The sequence below is a fragment of the Mauremys mutica genome, chromosome 1 (assembly GCF_020497125.1).
Source record: "Mauremys mutica isolate MM-2020 ecotype Southern chromosome 1, ASM2049712v1, whole genome shotgun sequence".
Taxonomy (NCBI): Eukaryota; Metazoa; Chordata; order Testudines; family Geoemydidae; genus Mauremys; species Mauremys mutica.
Genome location: NC_059072.1, coordinates 144,743,558 through 144,767,006, shown reverse-complemented (window position 1 = coordinate 144,767,006; position 23,449 = coordinate 144,743,558). Strand labels below are relative to the sequence as shown.

At 47.8% G+C, this 23,449-nt stretch overlaps 1 protein-coding gene across 1 annotated transcript in view; it reads left to right on the top strand.

The window, feature by feature from the left end:
* LOC123343721 (ovostatin-like) overlaps positions 1–22,993 on the top strand; it is a 57,745-nt gene extending 34,752 nt beyond the window's left edge. Inside the window, exons 19-36 of the mRNA XM_044979005.1 lie at positions 4,707–4,935; positions 5,707–5,833; positions 7,136–7,239; positions 8,049–8,100; positions 8,708–8,791; positions 9,885–10,061; positions 10,345–10,426; positions 11,522–11,678; positions 12,163–12,237; positions 15,937–16,102; positions 16,595–16,815; positions 17,411–17,626; positions 17,759–17,883; positions 18,169–18,259; positions 19,882–19,950; positions 21,069–21,171; positions 22,420–22,495; positions 22,942–22,993. Of these exons, the coding sequence (XP_044834940.1) occupies positions 4,707–4,935; positions 5,707–5,833; positions 7,136–7,239; positions 8,049–8,100; positions 8,708–8,791; positions 9,885–10,061; positions 10,345–10,426; positions 11,522–11,678; positions 12,163–12,237; positions 15,937–16,102; positions 16,595–16,815; positions 17,411–17,626; positions 17,759–17,883; positions 18,169–18,259; positions 19,882–19,950; positions 21,069–21,171; positions 22,420–22,495; positions 22,942–22,993 (2,206 nt within the window). The remainder of the gene's footprint in view (positions 1–4,706; positions 4,936–5,706; positions 5,834–7,135; positions 7,240–8,048; positions 8,101–8,707; positions 8,792–9,884; positions 10,062–10,344; positions 10,427–11,521; positions 11,679–12,162; positions 12,238–15,936; positions 16,103–16,594; positions 16,816–17,410; positions 17,627–17,758; positions 17,884–18,168; positions 18,260–19,881; positions 19,951–21,068; positions 21,172–22,419; positions 22,496–22,941) is intronic.
* The last annotated feature ends 456 nt before the right edge of the window (positions 22,994–23,449 follow it).

Here is a 23,449-nt window from a genome sequence, read left to right as displayed (position 1 = left end):
GGACATCCGCAAACTCGGGCCAGTCGCGGCCCAAGATTACTGGGTATGCCAGGCGCGGGGCGAGGCCCACTACCAACCATCGGGTGACTCCTTCTATGGTTAGCTGGACCTGAGCACTGGGGTACGGCCGAGTATCCCCGTGGATGCACTGCAAGTGAATCGTTCCCAGGTGTGGGTCGGCCCGGGGCCCCAAGTTCTGGCAGACCAGTGTCTGCCCGCAGCCGGAATCGATGAGAGCCACCGTTGAGGACCCCTCCAGGACCACGGGTACCGTGATTTTGGCGGCCTGGCGACGCCGGGCGCGGCCTTCACCGGAGTAAACTTGGCCGAAGTGGCACTCCATCGTCGGGCAGTCCTGGCGTAGGTGTCCATACTCCCCGCAGGAGAAGCAGGGTCCCAGGTGAGTTCGGTCTGGCTGGGGACGTCTTCCTGCGGCCCCTCTCGGAGAGTTACGCATGGTTCCCCATTTTCCGGGAGGCGAGGTGGGCGCGGGTTGCCCCGGGGCCTCCCCAGGTCGGCCTCGGGGATCGGGCCCCCGGGGGGACTCTCGGGGGTCCGACTGGACCAGGGGGGCCCTCCTCTCGAAGTTAGGGCGACCCATCCCGGGGTTGGCGACTCACGGGGTCGGGGCCGCGGCCGTTTCTGCGGCCAGGAAGTTCTCCATTAAGGAGACGGCAGTCGCCAGCGTCGAGGGCCGATGGCGGAGGACCCAGGCTCTCCCCCGTGGCGGGAGTATATGGAGGAACTGTTCTAACACAATTTGCTCCATGAGTTCCCCCGGCGTTCGGGTCTCGGGCTGTAGCCATCGTTTACATGTCTCTCTTAGTTCCTGGGCCACCATCCGGGGCCGGCCCCCTGTGGGGTAGGTCAAGCCCCTAAACCGCTGGCGAAAGGTTTCCGGGCTCACGTCCAGGGCGTCCAAAATTGCCGCTTTTACTTGCTGGTAGTCCTGGGCGGCCTCCGTAGACAGGCCCCGGTAGACCGTCTGGGCGGTCCCCGTCAGGTACGGGGCCAAGAGGGACGCCCACTGGTGCGGAGCCCACCCGGCTACGACGGCGACCCGCTCGAAGGTTACCAGGAAGGCCTCCGGGTCGTCACTGGGGCTCATCTTGGTCAGCCGGATGGGTGGGTTCGGCCGCGGTGCCCCCTCGGAGCCCCCCGGCTGGGGTTCCGCAGGCCGGGGCAGTGCCGCGGCCAGCTGGTTGAGGCATTCCCTCTGGAAGTCCTGGTGGCGCGTGGCCAGATCTTGCATCAGCTGGTGCTGCTGGGCTCCCAGCTGCTCGACCAGCTGCTGCTGTTGCTGTTGCTGGGCGGCCTGCTGCTCTTGCTGTTGCCGGAGCTGGGCCGCCTGCTGTCGCTCCTGGCTGTCGGTCAGGAAGGCGAAGAGCTGAGATATATCCATGTCTCGGGGTGGGGTTCGCTCCCCCCCAGCTCCCCTCTCAGAAGGGTCCAGGGCCCGTGCCTACATCTCTGGGCAAGGATCCCTGGTCACGTGCCACGTGTAAGGGTCCGGTTGCGGGTCCCCTTTTCCGGTGAGGGGTCGCTCTTCGCCTTCGGGCGCCTGGGATCCAGGCCGCCTCACTACCGGAGGCTTGAGTAGAAGTGCAGCCTATAAAGCCCAAGCCCTAGCTCAGGGCGGGGCAGCAACCAACACAGGGCTCAGACCCTCAGGCAGGGCGGAGCAGCAGTTCAAGTCCATGAGCCCAAGCCCTCGCTCAGGGCGGGCAGCAACCAACACAGGGCTCAGACCCTCAGACCGGGCTGAGCCGCAGTTCGAGTCTATAAGCCCAGGCCCTAGTTCAGGGCGGGGCGGCAACCAGAGGCAGGGCTCAGGCCCTCAGGCAGGGCTGAGCAGTAGTTCAGTTTATAAGCCCAGGCCCTAGCTCAGGGCGGGGCAGCAACAAGAGGCAGGGCTCAGGCCCTCAGGCAGGGCTGAGCAGCAGTTCAGTTTATAGGCCCAGGCCCTAGCTCAGGGCGGGGCAGCAACAAACAGAGGGCTCAGGCCCTCAGGCAGGGCTGAGCAGTAGTTCAGTTTATAAGCCCAGGCCCTAGCTCAGGGCGGGGCAGCAACAAACAGAGGGCTCAGACCCTTAGGCAGGGCTGAGCAGCAGTTCAGTTTATAGGCCCAGGCCCTAGCTCAGGGCGGGGCAGCAACAAACAGAGGGCTCAGGCCCTCAGGCAGGGCTGAGCAGTAGTTCAGTTTATAAGCCCAGGCCCTAGCTCAGGGCGGGGCAGCAACAAGAGGCAGGGCTCAGGCCCTCAGGCAGGGCTGAGCAGTAGTTCAGTTTATAAGCCCAGGCCCTAGCGCAGGGCGGGGCAGCAACAAACAGAGGGCTCAGACCCTTAGGCAGTGCTGAGCAGCAGTTCAGGTAAGCCTAAACCTGAGCGCTGGGGTGACGGGGAGACTGCCACCCGTGAGTGGGGTGGCAGGGGGGACACAGGCCCACCCACTCCACTGTGTCCCAGCCCAGGGCCCTAACAGCGGCGTGGAGCCGCTGTAGTCAGTGGGGATCCTGGCCGCAACACACTGACATAGGCTCAGGGTCAGCGGCAGCCAGACTGGGGTCGGCTATCCCCGGGCCACTTCCACTCTCCCCCTCCACTGGTACCTGTGTCGTTACGGCTTCAGCAGGGGGGTCTACCAGCATGGGCTCCTCCTGAGATGGGAGTACCGGTGGGCTCGACTCCTCCTCGGGGTACCGAGCTTGGGGCCGGCTCGGCCTGTCCTCCTCTGGGTACCGGGCTTGGGGTAGGCTCGACCAGTCGTCCTCTGGGTACCGGGTCCGGGGCAGGCTCGGCCAGTCCTCCTCTGGGTACCGGGCCAGGGGCAGGTTCGACCAGGCGTCCTCTGGGTACAGGGCTCGGGGCAGGCTTGGTTCGGCAGGAGCTCGGGCACCAGCGTCTGTCTCCTCCCGCGGTCGGGCTCCAACTGAGCGCTGGGCCCGGGCTTTTGTACTTCCTGTCCCGCCCCTTGACTTCCGGGGGGCGGGGACAGGCAGCGGTGGCTCCGCCCACTGAGGCAGCTGGTCTGGCTTATCCCTCTCAGCTGTGCCCGGGAGCCAGGCCGCCTCACTACAGTTACCCATCTCCAAGCCCCTGGAGACCGACAGGTTCTAAATTATCCCCTGTTGGATCTTTACCTGGCCCTTGTTTTCAGTATAATGCAATCTGCTTCCTGCTGGGCAGAAAGGTGCTCCCCCTCCATCCTTTCAAGTCTGTGACATCAAAAGTTTAAAGGACCAAAAAAAAAAAGGCCGGAAACCATTTTTTATTTTCACCAGCCAGGTTGCTTTCAGTATTTTCCCAAGGCTGCCAATAGCATTTGCGACAAGAAGGCAAGGAAAAGCACCTCAAAAAGATACTGATCTTAATTATGAATTTCCATGGTTTGATCTATTTGGAATGTCAACCATAATGTACCATGTCTGATTTAAGCAGCAAAGAGTCTTGTGGCACTTTATAGACTAACAGACGTTTTTGAGCATGAGCTTTCGTGTCATCCGACGAAGTGGGTATTCACCCACGAAAGCTCATGCTCCAAAATGTCTGTTAGTCTATAAGGTGCCACAGGACTCTTTGCTGCTTTTACAGATCAAGACTAACACGGCTACCCCTCTGATGTCTGATTTGTGGTTTTGGATTTTGTTTTTATTTTGTGTTACAAAACTACAGCATTCTTTTGTGTTTTTTTTTAAACCTCTGAATTCCCTACTTTTCTAATTTAAAAAAAAAGAGAGAGAGAGCAATTTCAACATCCTAGCAAGGGATTTAACATTCTGATCACTGATGTGAACCTTCAGCTCTACCTCCAACTTAACAACATTTTCTGAATATGGAAGGTGTCACAGGGTCACTCACCACACTGGCACCTCCTGCTGACCATTTCAGGAATTATCTCTGGTCAGTGGATGTGCCCTCTGGTGATGGTGACTTTCCTGTCCTTGTCTCCGCCTGCAGACCCACTGCAGTTCAAGTCTCACTACCTCTGCTTTGTGGCAAAGCCCTCCGGCCGTGTCACAGTCTGGGTTCCCCCCTTGCGGGGGACTCCTTCCTCCACAGTCTAGCCGCTCCTTGCAGCAGCTTGGCAGTCCATAGCCTGGCCGTGTCTTCAGCAGCGAGTGGAGGTGTCGGGGGAGACCCAGGCCCACCCAATACTCTAGTTCCCAGCCCAGGATCCCTGCAAACAGCTTCCTAATGGCCCTCCTTTCTTTCTGCACCAGTCTGTGTCAACTCCGTGGGCCACTTCCACGCAGCCCCTGCACCTTTAGCTCCTGCCTCTGGCTCCTTCACCCTCTTCCCAGGGCCTTGGCCTGCAAGTTCTAGCAGTCCTGTTCATGGTGCTAGTTCTGCAGCCCTCTAGGAAGCCAGTCCCCTCCCTTGGGCTTCCTGCAGCTGACTGACTTTCTCTGGCCTGCACTTTCCTTTTATATGGGCTGGCTGGACCCTGATTGGCTGATCCAGCCGCTGCCCTAATTGGCTGCAGCCACTGCCCTAATAGACTGTTTCACTGCAGCCCTCCAGGCTGGGTTTTAACCCTATCAGGGCCAGTGCAGGGCAAATGCCCCATCACAGCGGGGGTAAATCCTGTGGAACCTAAGTGGGAAAGGAGAATATTATTTCAGCTTGGGAGTCTCTCCTATTGATTAGCTGGAAAATACCCTTTGAATGATCAGTTTTTTTTTTCACTTTGTCTCTTGTACCTTTAGTTCTAATGGAAAGGCCAGTGTTTCATTCACCATCCCTGATACCATCACAGAATGGAAAGCCAGCGCCTTCTGCCTGGAAGAGGAGGCTGGGTTTGGCATATCCCCATCTACCTCCTTGACAGCCTTCCAGCCCTTCTTCGTTGATATGACCCTACCCTACTCTATTGTCCGAGGGGAAAAGTTTCACTTAATAGCCAATGTCTTCAACTTCCTGAACAAATGCATTGAGGTACAGTATGTCCTTTCCATTTCCTTTCTGAGCCCCTCTTAGCAGTGTTTCCAACAAGGCTCTACCTTTGCAGCTACAGCAGAATGCAGCAGCAATGCAAAACGAAACATTCACAATCCCATTCCAGCCACTCGGACTTCTTTACATTGGCTTCTTACACAGCAGTGGAGTGATTTCTTTTAAGCTGGGCCTTTCTACTGGATGCTGGTCTATCCTTTAATGCAGAAATAACTTATTATAACTGAGAACTCATTCTGTCAGGTATCTACATCCTGATATAACCTTCCTTTCAGGGGTCTATCCTTTGGCATTTGTTGTCCTTTGACATATCGCTGTTTGAAATAGGAGTACGTCAAAGCGCAATACAGAACTTTTCATGGTAGCATGGTCCACACAGACAATTAGTACACGGCATGCTAGTGCGTTGTAGATTCATACCATGGCTTGCCATGTACTACCTTGCCATGTAGACAAGCCCTCAGAGAGGATATTGGCCAGGATATTGGAATAAGTGATTTTGCAAAGAACAATTTGCTTTCTACTTGAATGGCCACTATAGATGGTCATAAGGGTCAGGGTTTATTATCTCCTCTGAAGAATGCCCCATGCCTCCTACCTGTGTTGTACCTCTCTACCCCAGGACAGCTCTAAGGTGACGTCAGTGGGTACACAGCAGAATGAGTCTCTGGAGGAGATCAACAAACCCTGCTTTTGTCCTCCAGCCTGGCATTAGGAACAGCCTGGCAATATTATTTTGTCTCCCTCTCTCAGGTCAGTACCGTACTGCAAGAGTCCAGGGATTACAAGATAGAGCCCCTTTCCGAAGAGGGCAACACTGCAAGGGTGTGTGCCAACGAGAGGAAAACCTCCTCCTGGACTATTATTCCTCAAAAACTGGGTAAGTTTCTCTGCCTTTGTCATTCTCATGGCACATTGCTGGTTGGTCCAGTCTCATTCTGGAATTCTCTGTCACAGGATACCCTGCCTGCTAACCTACAGACAGGAACTGCTGCTATCTGTACCAGACTTCACTGAAGCAGCTCTGCTGAACTCCCCTGCCACAATCTCTGCAGGCACAGGGCAGTGAAGTAGGACCCCGTGTTCTGTTTCTTTCTTGTTCCTGACAGTTCATTCCTCTCATGTCTCAGAAAGGACCGTTCAGATCATCTGGTTTTATGTGAAATATTTGCAGGAGTCCACTTGTCTAAGATATTTCTTTGCATAATCCCCAACTCTGCCCAAGCTTGGGAACTTGCGCCTTGTCAACAGAGATTTTTAAATGCCAGAGTCTTGCTCTTAGCTCACGGAAACCCACAGATTTCTAAAGCTTTAATCACCAGGGCCTGAACATTGAAAATTTACACATCAGCAACCAAGATCAGAAATCATTCAATAGGAATATTGTACCAGAACATGGTGTAAATTGTCATAGCTATATTTACTTCAGTAAGGTTCCAGTGAGGATCTGGCACTAAGTTTTTAATACTTTCTTTTCAAAAGTAGCCTTTGTGTGAAATGGTTTGGAGATTTGTATGTGCAGAAAGATGGAAATACAACATTTTGTTTTAACTTACAAAGACTTCCCCCAAAGAGTTTGCCATTGTCGTTCAAATTTCATAATGGGGTCATTGTTAAAGTTCAGAAATAAAAACAACAGATTGATTTACTTCAAACTGGCATTCAAAAAGCCTGACATGTAAACAATTTTACTGAACCTAGAGAGTAATCATGAACTCTTAGAAGCCAAAATAATTTTTCTGTCCAAAATTATAGCACAGTAAAGAGCAGGCTTATAATATATTCCTGGCTGCAAAGTTAACAATAGAAAAGCTACTATGTCTCCAGAGTAATTGAATTTTTGTTAGGTTACATTTTGTAGTGATTAAAAAGGTCTGGGCATCTTCTTCCCATTTCCATGGTGCTGGTACTTGCAAGGGGTTAAGAGAAGTTCTGCCAAGCTGCCCTGTAAGTGTCAGGTGGGCAGGATTTACCAGTAGTTGTCTCTTCATTGGTGAATTATGTCTGTGATGAGATGTATTCAACAATTACCAGAATTCGTTCACACTGCTGGCTGACTTGGAAGAGAGGGAATTTCCCAGAGTTCCTTCAGGCCATGCTAGGAGGAGTGAATTCATGCCAGTGTAATTCTAGGCTTTCAGGATTAATTTTCTTTCTTGGGCTTGGGGGGGGCTTCTTTCAGGTAATGTGAGCTTCACCGTTACTGCTGAGACAAAGTCGAGTGATGCATCTCAGGAGCAGGGGGTAGAACGTGTGGACACTGTCATACAGCTGCTGTTAGTTGAGGTATGATAAAAAATCCCAACTCTCTCTAAGAGAGAAATGGTCTCTCTGGAGTGTGTGTCTCTTTTAATTTGATTTCCAAAACATCCTGCAAGAGCATCAACTCAGGGTCTGAGGCAAGTTCTATTTTTTCCCACCTGTCTTGGGGTAGACTAGCTGGCTGATCTGTTGAACAATGACCCTGAGACTCTTACCAAAATGCTGTCCTGGGACGCCCATGGGATACATGTGATCCTTGGAGGAACTAGTGAGCCAGGCTGCAACCCACAGAGCAGTTATAGCATCAAAGTTCAAGCCATGTATGGAACCAGCCACTCGTGGGATCAACATTTGCCTTCATTTACACCTGTGGAAGGCCAGTGAAGTCAGTGGGGAAGAGGTGATCTCAGACTTTGGGGCAGTTCTTCTGCACACATTTGGTGCCTTTGGCCCATTTCTATAGGGATGCTGCAGGGGTGCAGATAAAGCAGCAGGATTTGTCCTATGATCTCTAGGGCAACTGCTGCACCAAAGGAAGTTGTAACTATGACCAGCTCTCCTCAGCTGTGAATTTCTCCTGCTCATCTCCCAACTGCCTTCCTGGAGGAGAGGAATGGTACACAAAGAACAAACGCTGCTGGGTGCCAAGATGGGGAGGGAGTGATGCCTCTGGAATGTATGGGCAGTCACCTTCACTCAGTAGTCTGGGGGCAGCCTGTTTACAATGCTGCACGTTACAAAGATGCACTTTCCAGCATTATTTTGTTCCTGGTTTCATTGTTATGTCTGTTCCTCTCCTCTTCCTCCTTCTCCACTTCCCTGCTGCCAACCAGCCTGAAGGCATCAAAAAGGAGGTGACCCAGAGCTCCCTCATTTGCACAAAAGGTAAGGGCGTCTCTACAAATTCCCTCCTGTAGCTACAAATTCAGCAAGAGATTTCCAGATTAAAACACTTTTCAACCAGGGCCCTTTCCTGCCCCAATTAATAGCCCCTTAGTTCTTTGACATTGAACTAGTTGTAGCAATATGTTTCACTCTGTGGTTGGTTGTTTGCTTTTCACTTGTCAGTCCTTTTGGATCATTAAAATAATGTGTTTGGTTTCACTTCCAAGCCCTCAGGCAGGAGCACAACTCTATTCTATCCTAATTCTATTCATGGGAGGTAATGGCTAATGTATATGTGCACAGCTACCCTCCAATGAATAGAATTTAAACCACTCAACTATGTATCATAAGGTGTGTATACATTGCAATCAGAGGTATCAATGTAGCATATGTAGATTTACCCGAGCTAGTTTAATCTAGCTACAGCAAATAACAATAGTAGAGAAGCCATGGCAGCACTGGCTAACCGCTCGAGTACGTATCCAGGATCACAGGCTTAAATTTTATGACCATTGTTGGAAAGAAGCTACCATAGAAGGGAAAGTTAGTAGTTGAAAAAAAGATTATTATTATTATTATTATTATGTTATTTATATTTTACCAACAGGCAGAACTGTCTCTGAAATGGTGTCTCCGAAGCTGCCAGAGAACCTTGTGCAGGGATCAGCCAGAGCTTCTTTTTCTGTCCTTGGTAAGTTTAATGTTTATACTAAGAATAAAGGTTTTGATTCTCCCCTGGCCTTAACCTTGTGTTTTCACTGACGCAAGTGCAAAACAAGTGTAGAGTGGGTGTACAACACTGCCATTCTGAGTTGTTAGCATTTCACATACACTTTTCAAAGCTGTGAATAACTATACAAGCTGGTCCAAATTTTTCCAAAAAATGTATTGTTTTCCATTGGAAGAAGCTGATTCAACTAAATTAAAACATTATGCAGGAACATATAATTTTGATGACAAAAAATGTCAAAACATTTAGTTTCAATAAAGATCAGCCTTATTGAAATGAAAAGAATGTTTTGATAAGGTTGAAATAAAATGTCATTTAGATTTTTTCTGAAGCAAAACTTTAGAGTTTCATTTTGCGGGAAATCTTGAAATTTCATTTTTTCATTCCAATTTGGAATGAAAAGAAAATTTATATTTCAGAATTTCCCATTGAATGGGAATTCCAGGATCTGAGCAGCTCCAATAACTACACAAGGTGCAAAACAGTGGAAATACTGAACTATGGAAACTGTTGATCTGAAATTAGTGAGCATAATTTTGAACTGAGTCTGGTTCTTTAAAAAAAGTGTCTTTCTGACTCAATGTGAGATGCAGTGTGTTTGGCCCCAATGACCACACTGGAGAAATGAATCCTAAAAATGACATATCCACAGGCCAAATGCTGGTCTCAGCTAAGCAACTCACTGAAAGTCAATCACTTTGAAATTGCAGCATGGGCAGAATGTGGCTTCCAGAACACAGCCTGTTTTTTAAAAGCTCCCAACTCAATACTGATGCTCAGATGTTCTTTACTCTTGATTCCTATTTCCTTAAATCTTCCCTATTTTTCTTATTTGTCTGAAGCTCTATATTTAAAAAAAAATAGTAATGGCCTAAGAAACCACCCATGTGGAGAGATGTGGCAATTTCTCTTTTTTGTGTTCTGCACTGTAATTTCTCTGTCAGTCAGTATCTGTCTGCAAATTCATAATCTGGTAAAATAAAACAGTGTATGCTGTAATGTATTAAATACCAACTCCGAACTCCACTGACTCCCTCTGTCTCCCAATCCTCAGGGGACCTTCTGGGCATGGCCATGAGGAACATGGAGAATCTTCTCCAGATGCCCTATGGCTGCGGGGAGCAGAACATGGTCCTGTTTGCTCCCAACATCTACATCCTGGACTACCTGAATAAAACAGGGCAGCTGACTAAAGAGATTGAATCCAAGGGTGCTGGATACTTAACGAGTGGTGAGAAGCTTAAGATTCCTCCATCTAATCCTGTGGCCAATTTTGCTGAAATGCCATTCTTGTTCCAGTGTACATGCAATAGTTATTGATGGCTTAGCTAGCCCCAGAGGTGTGCATGATGATACATTACAGGACACAAGCCATTAGAGTTCATAGCCAGTGAAATCACTCATTAAAAGTGTTTTTATTCTTCAGTCCAAAACTCTTCAGCCTCAATTTATCAGAGAACAAAACAGGTCCATTACTGGGATTAGAAAATATGTTCTTCTTGTTTTGGTTCCAGGGTACCAGAAGCAGCTGTCATACAAACACCCGGATGGATCCTACAGTTCATTTGGGACCAGAGATGCGGAAGGGAGCACCTGGTGAGAGCTGGGAAGCTGTTTAGGGTCCTGGGATAGGAAGGAAGCTGTTTATGGTGTAGTACGGGAATACCTCAACAATCTGGTTCTGTAGCCAGGGAGAGAAGTAACAGCAGGCAGGCTGCTGACTCAGGGAGAGTATGGAGCCTTCCACTTCTATGGCACTAGTTACAGTCCATCCCCAGGATGGGGAGAAATGGATGGCCCAGGACTAGGGAATGGGAGATAGAGCCTTTCACCTCTAGGGCATTATTGAAGTACAGGTGGCAGGGGCGGCTCTAGACATTTTGCTGCCCCAAGCACGGAGGGTTCGCTGGTCCCGCGGCTTTGGCGGACCTCCCGCAGGTCCACCGAAGCCGCGGGACCAGTGGACCTTCTGCAGGCAAGCCGCCGAAGGCACCCTGCCTGCCGCCCTAGCGGCGACTGGCAGAGCACCCCCTGCGGCTTGCCACCAGGCACGTGCTGGGAGCGCTGGTGTCTGGAGCCGCCCCTGACAGATGGACTGGATTGCTTAAGGGAATAGGGCAATGGCAAAGGGAACCTTTTACCTCCAGATTTTGATGCAGATTTTGGTGTGCAGGGTAGATGAGGGGAATGACTAGCTTGGTGAAGCTTACACCACTGCAGTGTGAATTGTACCTGTTCTGTGCATGAACAGAGAACATCATTCTTTAGGGTTTGTCAGTCTAGTCTGTAGGGCTGCCTGTCAGTCATGCAGCTTTCACTGCTAAGTGTTTGGGGGCATACTGCCCTTCTGTGTGTGGGGTGTGGTACACTGCCCCAGCAGGAATCATACAGGTGTTCGTGCCCTTTCTCTAGGAATTGCTCTGCTGATGGAGAGTTCTATGGGTCAGGAAAATGAGTCTCGAAATATGGTGCTTCTACTCAAAGTTCTCTCAGTCCCACCTGTGTGTCTAGTGTGCAGACTTCTCCAACTAGCACTGCTGGGATGGTCCTGGGGAAAATCATGGAGTGGAGGTTTAAATTAGACCAGATTGGGCTCTGGATTCTGCCTCCTCCAGCCACCCCTGTGGTAGGTGGTAGCAGGATCAAGAGATATTCCCTGTTCCTCACTCCTGATGTGTGGTTCCCTTGCAGGCTCACTGCTTTCGTATACAAGTCTTTTTCACAATCCAAACGCTACATCTATATTGATGACGACGTCCAAACTCAAACCCTGATCTGGCTGGCAAGTAAACAGAAGCCAGATGGCTGCTTCCAAAATGTTGGGAACCATTTCAACAATGCCTTGGAGGTGAGTGATCTTAGCTTTCTCCCAAGTTCCCAGTCCTGCCATAGGGATAGAACTGTCCAACCACTGCCAGCTGCTATCCTTATCCCCAAATGTTCAACCCTGTCACTGGAATAAGCTGCCCTCTAGCAGCTGTCCCATGGACAGAATATAATTCCTACTAGTACTGATAGACAATGCAATAGAAATGGGTGTGTTTATGAGGGTTTTATTCCTCAATGCTGCATATATGCATTTATAACTAAGGACCACGGGGCCATATTCTGCTGTATTATGCAAGTGTAAGCTCTGAGTAAACCTACTGAAGTCCTTCTGCCTTTATATTGATGTAACTGAGAGTAGAATTTGTGCCCTTGTTTTTTGTATGTGCACCCAACACATAGATTCCTTATAATGTCTAGTCTGGCTGGTAGTTGAGTATTTCACTTGTAAACATTTTGGTTTAGCCAGGACATATTGACCTCCTTTTTCCTTGTGTTCTGCTCAGGGTGGAGCAGAAGATGGAATTTCACTCACAGCCTATGTCACTGCAGCATTGCTTGAGGCCGGACTACCCAGCTCGGTATGAATTAAGTGCTACTCTGCCTTATTAGACTGGTCAGTCATATGTCACAAACAGCATGGAAGTGAGAATCTGTGCCTCATCTCTACTCTTCAGTGAGGTCTTAAATACTGGCTTTTGCACACTGAGTTTCTGTATGGCCATATCAAGAGGTCTGTACCCAATTATGTAACAGAATTATTATGTGTAAATGGCCTCACAAATGCACTGGATACTTAATGCATCACATGGGCAGCAGGTTTGTAGAAATTTTGGTGGTGCCCAGAACCCACCCCTGCCCAAACTCCGCCCCCCCAAAACTCCACCCCCCACATCCCCAAGGCTCTGAGAGGGAGTTTGGGTGAGGGATGAGGTCTGGGGTGCAGGAAGGGTGCAGGTGCTGGGAGTGAGTTTGGGGATGGGAGGGGGTGTGGAGGGAGGGGGTGCAGGCTCTGGGAGGGAGTTTGGGGAGAGAGGGTATGCAGGGGTGGAGCTGGGTTTGGGGTGGGGCTGGGGATGAGAGGTTTGGGGTGTGGGAGGGAGCTCAGGGCTATGGCAGAGGGGTGGGGTGTGGGGTGGGGCTGTGGATGATGTAGGAGGGGGCTCAGGGTTGGGGCAGATGGTTAGGGTACAGGGGGATGAGGGCTCTGTCTGGGGCTGGGAATGAGGGGTTTGGGTGTGGGAGGGGCTCAAGGCGAGAATAGGAGTGTTGGGCGTGAGGTCTCTGGCTGGGGATGAGGGGTTTGGGGTGTTGGAGAGGCTCAGGGCTAGAGCAGAGGGTTAGGGTGCGGCAGAATAAGGGCTCTGTCTGGGACAGGGATAAGATGTTTGGGGTGTGGGAGGGACTCAGGGCTCGGGCAGAGGGTCAGGTTGCGGGGGGATGAGGGCTCTGGCTGGGATTGGTGATAAGGCGTTTGGGGTGTGGGAGGGGTAAAAGCTCTTACTGGGGGTATGGACTATGGGGTGGGGAGGGCTGGAGATGAGTTGAGGGTGCAGGCAGGCTTCTCCAGGACAGGGGCCAGAGAGGAGGACTCCCCCCAGCCCTTTTCCTGCCAGCAGCAGCAAGCTCTGCGGGAGAAGCCCCCCTTTCCCACCCCCCCGGCAGCACACTCACCCCCACCACTGTCACTGCATGTGCTCCTAGGGCCCCTCTCAGGTCCAGGAATCTCCCTTGCCTCCCCTGTGGTGGGTGCCGGGGGGTGCTGCGTGCGCCTCCTCCCCTGCTGTTGCCCCTGACTGTAGCCTCACTGGGGGTGGGGCATGGGGCAGGAGCGGTGACTGTGGGCAGGGGGAGAGGGGGCTGTGCTGATGGAGGGTCCTGCCAGAAAAGGGAAGGGTCTGAGGTGGAAGGGCACGCTCAGAGTCAGTCTGCCATGGCAGTCTATATGGGGGGCACTAGAACCCTGCAGCAGCAGTTGCTGCAGGGAGGCAGCATGGAGCTGCACTGAAGAGGCAGGGACGTTCTGCTCCCTCTGGGGCTGGGGGTCGTGCATAGGGCCAGCTAGGAGGGGCCGGTGGACACTCGGGGGAGGCGCAGCGGGTGGCAAGTGGGGCCGGGTTCCTGGGCTCTGAACATTGCTGGTGCCTGGGCACCACATTGGTATATAACTCGCCATCCATGAAATGCATGATATCAGTTAGTCATGTCTTGTGTCCCTAGTTTAACTGCAGTTATGGATTCACACATAGGTAGAAAATCTTAGCTCTCAACAACAGTCCAGTTGTGTTAGAAAACAGAGTTCCTTAAAGGCAGAATCCAGCTCATTTTTTGTAGTGTACACTATACTGCTGTTCTAGCTTCTAGCCTTGCAAACTCATTCTAGGACCTTAGCCTCAAGCTGTGTTTTCATTTTTCAACATCATGATTGCAATGGAGAGGAAAGATGTGGTCTGGGTGCTAGCCTGGGACATGGGAGGCCTGAGTTCAATGCCCTGCTCTGCTACAGACTTCCTGCAAATCACTTCATCTCTCTGTTTCTGTTCTAAAATGGGGATGATGATGATGATGACATAAAAGTGGCCAGACTGGGGCAGACCAAGGGTTGCTCTAGTGCAGGATCCTGTCTCCCAACAGTGGCTAGTTCCAGGTGCTTCAAAGAGAATGAACAGAACAGGGCTATTTTCAAGTGATCCATCTCCTGAAATCCAGTCCCAGCTTCTGGCAGTCAGAGGTTTAGGAACACTTAGAGCATGGGGTTGCATCCCTGACCATCTTGGCTAATAGCCACTGATGGACCTGTCTTCTATGAAGTGATCTAATCTATTAATTTTATTGGGTGACCCCTGATTTTTGTGTTATGTGAAGGGGTAAATAACACTTCCTTATTCACTTTCTCCACACCAGTCATGATTTTATAGACATCTATCATATCCCCCCTTAGTTGTCTCTTTTCCAAGCTAAACAGTCCTTTTAATTTATCCTCATATGGAAGCTGTTCCACACCGCTAATCATTTTTGTTGCCTTTGTCTGTACTTTTTTGTGATGGGGCAACCAGAACTGCACGCTGTATGCAAGACGTGGGCATACCATGGCTTTGTATAGTGGCATTAAGATATTTTTGGTCGTATTAACTATCCCTTTCCTAATGGTTCTGAATGTTTTGTTGGCTTTTTTGACTGCCACTCACATTGAGCAGATGTTTTCAGAGAACTATTCATGATGATTCCAAGATCTCTTTCTTGAGTGGTAATAGCTAATTTAGACCCCATTGTTTTGTATTTATAGTTGGGATTGTGTTTTCCCATGTGCAGTACTTTGCATTTGTAAACACTGAATTTCATCTGCCATTTTTTGCTCACTCATCTACCCCTTTTTTTAGATCATTTATGAATATGTTGAATAGGATTGGTCCCAGTACAGACCTCTGGAGGACACCACTATTTACCTTTCTCCATTCTGAAAACTATGCATTACTATCCTTTTTTTCCTATTTTTTAGCCACTTACTGATCCATGAAAGGGCCTTCCTTTTCTCATAGGGATGTTGTAAGGCTAAATACATAAAAGATTGTGAGGCACTCAGAGACGATGGTGGTAGGGACCAGATAGGGGCCCAAGAAAGACAGTAATAAAACAGTCTCCAGGACTAAGTTGTTTCTTTAGTTACACCTGTGCAATACCATTATCACCATATTAACATGCACCAGATGTATCTGTGACTGTGCAGGTGGAAGATAGTTAATAAGTCTCTTGTTGATGTATGAGCCGGAATAGAGTCCAGCTCATTCATCCAGAGTTGGAATAATTCTGCAAGTCTGACAGAAGTGAAAATTTATTTTTGTCACTAAAGTTAGCAAATAAATAAATACATAATGCCTCTAGTATCCATCCTTTTCATCGGTTGATCTCAAACTATTTTACAAAGAGGGCACTATCATTATCCTCCTTCTACAGATGTGAAAACTGAGGTACAGAAAAACAAAGTGACTTAGTCATCAAGCTGGCAAGAGGCAGAGCTGGGAATAAAACCCAGGTCTCCCTAGGCCTAGTCCAGCATGTGTGTTGGTAAGAAGGTGCCATTTCTTCATGGTCACTTTTCAGAAAAGACCTCCTCATTAAGAGATCTTCCTGCACTCTGCAGCCCCTTTGGAAGTGAACATGCCATATGCTCAGCATGAGATTCCAGTAATGGCTGATTAAAGAACAGTTCAAATCTTTAAGGAGAAGCTGATGCACTAAACTGAATACCAAACAAACCTAAAACACATTTTTATTGATAGCACACAGTGGTCCAGAATGGACTGTCCTGCTTGGACGCTGCATCTGTCAGGAATGTGGACAATGTTTATTACCAAGCTCTCCTGGCTTACACTTATGGCTTAGCCGGTAACAAGGAAAAATGGAGATTCTTCTTGAAGGAGCTGGACAAATCGGCTACAAAAGTCGGTGAGTGTCATTGAGTTTTCCCATGAGATAGCCATTGAGAGCGGTTTCAGAGCGGAATAGCCGGTGGTATGAAAAACGTCAATCTTTGATGTCCGACCCCTGTTACCTTCCCATTCCACAGCAACCTGGGTTGGACTTATCTCCAAAGTGAAATATGAATTCTGTGAATATCTCTTTACCTTGTGGCCTATGCAGAATGGGAAACTGAGGCCTGATGTTCTTGCAGTTTCATTTTCCTTTCTTTGTATAGACCCCTGTTTGCACTCCTCCCCTTCTACCACCCCCTCTCTCTGGAAATAGATCCTGGGTCACTTGCGGTTCAGAATTCTAGCTACTGGGAAATGAGGTTGCCCTCTACAACCTCCCAGACCTGAAAGAGGGATGGGAGTGAGGGACCAGCGTTGGGAATCAAGCTGTCTCCCACATGGCAGCATTGCACATTAACCACTAGATTACTCATCAAGCTCCTCATAATCTCCTTTCTGTTCTCAGGTGGCTCAGTGCATTGGGAGCGGAAAGACAAGCCCTTGGCAGAAAAATTCCCCTCCTTCAACTCCCGTGCTGCCTCTGCTGAGATTGAGATGACCTGCTATGTGATACTGGCGCTGCTCCAGAGACCGACCCTGACTCAAGAGGAGTTATCATACGTAGCTCAGATCGTGCAGTGGGTTGCTAAACAGCAAAATCCATATGGAGGCTTCTCCTCCACACAGGTGAATATTGCTTCAGTTCAAAGGAATAGACCCTGAAAATAGTCAACCTCTCAAGTTGGATCCCCTTGCCCTCCACTGCTGGGAGGGTGTTCCTAGAGAGGACCCAGGGATTCTGAAACTTCCTTCTCCCATTGTTCCAAAATAGCCCAAATCTGGTGCAAAAGCCATTTATCTGACAGGGGTTTTGGAGCAGGTGGAGAGTATGGTCCTGGTAGCAGGGGAGTGGGATGCTTTTTAGGAAATGATTCACCATCTGGCTGAACTAATTTGTTCCATTGTCTTTAACTGCTTGGTGTCTTGTGCTCCTGTCAGGGCACAGAGAGCTCTGCTATACATGTCTTGGTAACCACTATTTAAATCTAAGGAAATCATGATTTGCCTGAGTTCTCACAACAAGTCAGTGGCAATCAGCAATAGAATGCAGGTGTCCTAATTCAGTTCAAGCCACAAAACTACCTTCTCTCCCACTCTACTCCTTCCATTATATCCCAGAACAGGAGGTGACAGGCTGTCTGGAGAGTATAGGAGCTGTACCAATCTTATGCATTATAACCCGGTGGAAACTCTTTCTAATGAGGGGTCATGTACTTTACAGGACACTGTTGTCGCTCTCCAAGCACTAGCCCAATATGGGTCTCTCACCTTCTCAAAGGATGGTAAAAACACTGTTGAGATCAGCTCTAAGGAACTTCCAAAGAAGGTTTTCCAGGTGGATAACAGGAACCGCTTACTGCTGCAGCAAGTGTCCCTGCCCAGTCTCCCAGGGAATTACAATGTGGAAGTAAAAGGCAGCGGCTGTGTCTATCTGCAGGTAAACAAGGCTTCCAGCCCTTTCAGCTGATAACTCAGGAGATCTCCTCTCCTTTCCCTTCAGCAGGATTGCAGCATTACAGCAGGTGATGCAGGGGCTGCTTTGCTACATGACAGTTTCTATCTCTTCTAGACAACCCTGAGATACAACATCTACCTTCCTCAAAAGGCCTCTGGGTTCTCTCTCTCCGTGGAGACAGTGAATGACTCCTGTGCAGGCAGCTTTCTGCCAAAGTTTGACCTTGTCCTCTCAGCCAGGTAACCCCTTCCCACTGCCCTAGCTCCCTGGATGCCACATAGGGTAATGTGTCAGGGGAGGGATTTAAAAAGAGCACACTGTAGCATACCATTGTGTAGCTGCAGTAAGACATGCAGGACCTGCTGCTGAATGACACTGACTCCTATTGCTAAACTTTCCATCCACTGATATAACTGGATAGGCAAGAAGGGCCCTACAGTTCAGTGAGATTTCACAGGCAATTTGTGCGTGTCGTGTTTCCTCCCCAAACATGATCCAGACTGACTCAGTCTCTCTCATTTCAGTTATGCTGGGAAGCGCAGTATCTCCAACATGGCCATTATTGACGTCAAGATGCTCTCGGGCTTCGTCCCTGTCAGATCGTCCCTGCAGAAGGTACAGGAAGGGAATGTTGTCAGTAAGGCACCCAAAGGGCAATGGGGGTTAGAGGATATTACAGCAGGGACTGGTTAAGAAGAGGAGCTGAGTAGCAAACTGGTGTCCTGAGCCATGTGGAGAATTCAGTTAAACCACTTGGGCCAGGGATATAGCCACATCCCCTGTGCTTTAGCTGCTCATTTGATGAAGTGAGATTTACACAGTAACTACTCCTGGAGAAGTTAAATGTGCTTGGCCTTTGCCACTGTGCTTCATTAGCCATGTGATGTATGTGATTCCCCATGTCTACCTGGACACCTTGCCATGTGATGTTGCCAATATCTGTGCAGCACAGTTTAACAAACATGGACGAATTTATATTTCCCTTTTCCCCCTCTGTCTTGTACTATCTAACCCCCCAGGTTATGATTCATAGATTACAGTACCACCATGATCATCTAGTCTGACCTCCTGCATAACACAGGCCAGAGGATTTCACCTAGTATTCCTGTATCAAGGCCATATCTTGTGGTTAAGCTAAAGCTTATTTCTTAGAAAAACACCCGATCTCACGTTAAAGACTTCACGTGATGGAGGATGCAACACATGCCTTGGTAAACTGTCCCAGTGGTTAATATGCCTCACTGTTAAAAATGTGCACCCTACTGCTAGCCTGTATTTATCTACTTGCAGCTTCCAGCAGAGGACTCTAAGGGAGTGTTTCTCAACCTTTCTGATACCAAGGAGTGGGTTGCTGCCTTCCTAAACTGTCTCAGGGAAATCGCAGGGATCCCTTACCCTGGTCCTTGAGAAACACTGCTCTGATGCATCAAGTAGGATGGGATTTACACCTTAATGAATCCAGTAATAGGCTCAAATCCCCAGATCAAACACTCTCAAATCTGAGCTGGGAGTGGGGTTTCAATCTCAAACTCATCTCCAGATAGGCATCTTTCAACAGCAGCTGTGGCTGGCATATACCACAGAAATATTGTGAATTACAAACTATGTTAACTGCTAGGGAAGTGATAGAAAGCATTTCTTCTCAGAGCCTGTTCATTCCCTGTCTGCTTTTCTCTGTGTATGTGTGTGCATTTAGACCACATTTATCAATTATTGGCTTTATCCTTTCGGTCTGGAGTTGTATGAAATCCAGAACTTGTCTTCGGCAGTACTTTGCATGGAATTTTTTTGCACTCTCCACATTTTCCATTTGAGAGCAGTTAAAACAAAATTGTTATTTTTTAGCATTTTTTTCCCTTTTTTCTTTTTTTTGCCTATTTTCATAGTGGAACTATTTTGCTCAAACAGCTAGCTTGTGTTAAAGACATTGCTCTTTTCACTAGAAAATTGGTCAGATTGAGCTGAAAAAATGGTAACATGCAAAATTTTCCATTCAAATGGATCCAATTTTGAATTCATAATAATATTAAAAAAAAAGAAAAGTTGAATTTTGAGAAGTCCTGTGTTTCATTATGGTGATTATTTAATACTCCTCTTAGGACTTCTGCAATAAATTCCACTGTTTGTATTATCAATCATGACCACTAGACCTCACTGTGGCACCACAGACATGCTGTTTGTGTAGGTTTGGGGATGTCTCTTGTGTTTAAAGTTGGTATCATTTGTCTTATTTACAGCTTCAGGATGATCGCAAGGTGATGCAGGTGGATACCAGGAACAACCATATCTTCTTCTACTTGGCAAATGTAAGTTTGGGGAAGAATGTGCCTTATTTTTTTAGTTTCTGTAAAATTTAGAACTTAAAATGCACTCCTAAATAAATGAAACAACACATCTTAAGCCAGCCTGTGTTCATTGTTTTCTGCAGAGAGACTTAAGGGTCTGTTGCCATCTAATATAATTATGAGAAAAACAATTATGAAAAATTATGACATTTATGAAAATTGTGAAAAATTATGACTAATTATGAAAAATGATCAGGGGGCTGGGGCACATGACTTACGAGGAGAGGCTGAGGGAACTGGGCTTGTTTAGTCTGCAGAAGAGAAGAATGAGGGGGGATTTGATAGCAGCCTTCAACTACCTGAAGGCGGGTTCCAAAGAGGATGGAGCTTGGCTGTTTTCAGTGCTGGCAGATGACAGAACAAGAAGCAATGGTTTAAAGTTGTAGTCAGGGAGGTCTAGGTTGGATATTAGGAAAAACTATTTCACTACGAGAGTGGTGAAGCACTGGAATGGGTTCCATAGGCAGGTGGGGGAATATCCATCCTTAGAGGTTTTTAAGACCCGACTTGACAAAGCCCTGGCTGGGATGATTTAGTTGGTGTTGGTCCTGCTTTGAGCAGGGGGTTGGACTAGATGACCTCCTGAGGTCCCTTCCAACCCTGATATTCTATGACTCTATGATTCTAATTGGTAAGGTGGGCTGTTCAGATGACTTAGTCACACTATATAAATCAATTTAGAATAATGGCAACTCAGTTATGCACATTTTTCTGTTGTCCGTGAGACCTACAAATGAGTACAGTGTAATGCAAAATACTAGAGCAATATAGTGCCATTGAAAGGGAGCTCTGTGCATTTATTTATTAATCTTTATGGAAGAGCTGCACATTTCCACAGCATTTTACACACATAGATAAACCTCCATCCCTGCCCCTAAGAGCTGATGGTATAAATAAAACACAGCACTTTAAAGTGGGATTTGAAAAATTAGAGAGAGGGCAGCTGGCAGAAACTAGAAACTGTTTATGGGGAATGGGGAAAGGGAGAGAAGGGCTTAGAAATCTCTGCTCAGAGCAATTCAGTGAAGTAAATATTAAATGAAACAAAGTCTGATGCATTTTTTCTGTCCGATTTCCAGGTGTCTCAGGAGGAAATCAGATTCTCTTTCTCGGTTGAGCAAAACCTTCCTGTGTCTGATATCAAACCTGCTTCAGTGCACCTCTATGACTACTATGAAACAGGTGGGTCTCCTTGAACCTGAGAAGAGATCTAGTGAATCAAGCATTAGCATGACCCAGGCTGCTGAATAAGTGTAAAATCTGATGCATTTCCCCAGCTGCTCAGATGCAGGCCTCTCTTTCCATTTCTGCATTTGCCCTTTTTTCTCTCTCCAAGCAACAGTGAGTGGAAAGTGAGGCTTCTATTTTTACTGATTTTATCAGCATTTACTGGTTCTACCAATTCTCGGAGGTTATGATACAGCACACTGAGACCAAGAGGGGTCATTGAGAGTTCTCTCTCTCCCCTTCTTGTTTAAATTGAATACAAAGAAGGATGAACAGTGACACTCCCAAGAACTACTTATTAAAGCCACTACAGGGATGTTTGCCCTTTACCTGATTTAATATGTGGCTTAGCCCTTGTGCCACAGATTTGGCATGATGGTAAAAATAAATGACCCGGGGTCCGCATTTCTCTCTTGTCTAGTCTGGCCTGGTTCACCCACCCACCGTATCATTGCCATAATAGCTAGCAGCTAAGTAATCATGCTTGTATCAGAGAGACAAGGTGGGTGAAGTAATAGCTTTTATTGGATGAACTTCTGTTGTATCAGTCATCATAGAGTACCAAAGCTATAGTTACCATTACACATTAAGGTCCCATGTTGTTTGCCCAGTTTTGGGAAAAACAATGGGAACTGTCTCTGCCCGGATCAGTAGAGATGTCCAGAGGCTGGGAGGGTATATTCTGCTTCCTGTGATTGTGCACACCACCATCTGATCATCATAATTAGCACCAGAAATGGCTCCTGTGGTCACTGATAGTCGTCCCTTCTGAACATTGTCAGTGGGCCCAGTGGAATGCATTGGGCACTGACTGTGTATTCTAAATCAGCCATTGAAACATGTCCGTCTAGGGGTTCTCAGCATTTTGTACTGGTGCCCCCTTTCACACAGCAAGCCTCTCAGTGTGACCCCCCTTTATACATTAAAAACACTTTTTATATATTTAATACTATTATAAATGCTGGATACAAGGCAGGGTTTGGGGTGGAGGCTGACAGCTCGTAACCCCCCATGTAATAACCTCATAACCCCCTGAGGGGTCCCGACCCTCAGTTTGAGAACCCCTGATCTAGACAGCTGGGGAGGCCACAACAAGATCCATTGGATGCTGGTGTATCTGGAATATGTGTTAACCACAGCTGTGCATGCACTGGGGTTGGAGCGATTTGTCACTGGAATATGGATGTTTTCTTTCTTTTCCAGACGAGTATGCTCTTGCTGAATACAATACACCCTGCAGTCAGGCTTCAAGCGAAAACCTGCTAGGAGTCAGGAAAAGGTAACTGAGAGCAATAGACACTTGATAGGTGCGAATGGGGAAAGAAGAGCATAAGAGAGTTGGTTCTTTATGGAGAGGAAAATGGAAATGTCGGATGTCGGATAAATCCACACATACTGCTGTGGATCAGGAAAGCCTGATCTCTGCCAATACTCCCAAAGATCCATCCTGGATTTTACATTCATTCCCTGAAGATCATTGCCACAGTTGCTGGTCTCCCCTAACAAAGTTGAGACTATGTGCTTAGTCCTGGAAACCCACTCCCACCCTGGTACCCAGGTGCACATTATACATAGGTGTTTCTTTTAGAAGACTGGATTCCTGGAAATCACATTTCTGTCAACAAATTCCTCCCAAAATTATAATTTTTAGAGAGAAAAATAATTTCTGCATGAAAAAAAATCAATAGATTTTAATCACTCTCTTTTTTTTTTCCTGTTCACCAGGAGAAATGACAGCTGTGAAAATGTGATGTTAGATCCTCACTGTCCTGAGTGATTGAGTTTGGACAGGGCCACTTCAATAAATATCACACTCCTAATCACAGCGTGTGTGTGGACTGGTTAATTTTAATGAGGTGACGCTGACACCCCTTCTCAAATGTTGTTGATTCAGGTAGGGGACAGTTCTGTTCACACAGATAATTGTCCATCCACAGCCAACAGGGCCCCTGGGCTGGCAGTTGCTGCTTAGCTGGTTTGCCTTCAGCTCAGGACATCGATTTCTTAGGTGCCCAGAAGAGTTTCATTGATTTTTGGGTTCCTCACCCCTTTTAGGGGAATTGAAAGAGGAATTGCTTCACTGCTGCTGCTCAATTTTATGCCTTTCTGTTTCTATTTCCCTTTCCCCAAAAAAGCAAACAGAAAATAAATAAATAAAAAACTTGAAACCTTTTCTTTACTGTTTCCAGCCACCACCCTTAAATTTATCACTTAAAATCACGACACCAGTATT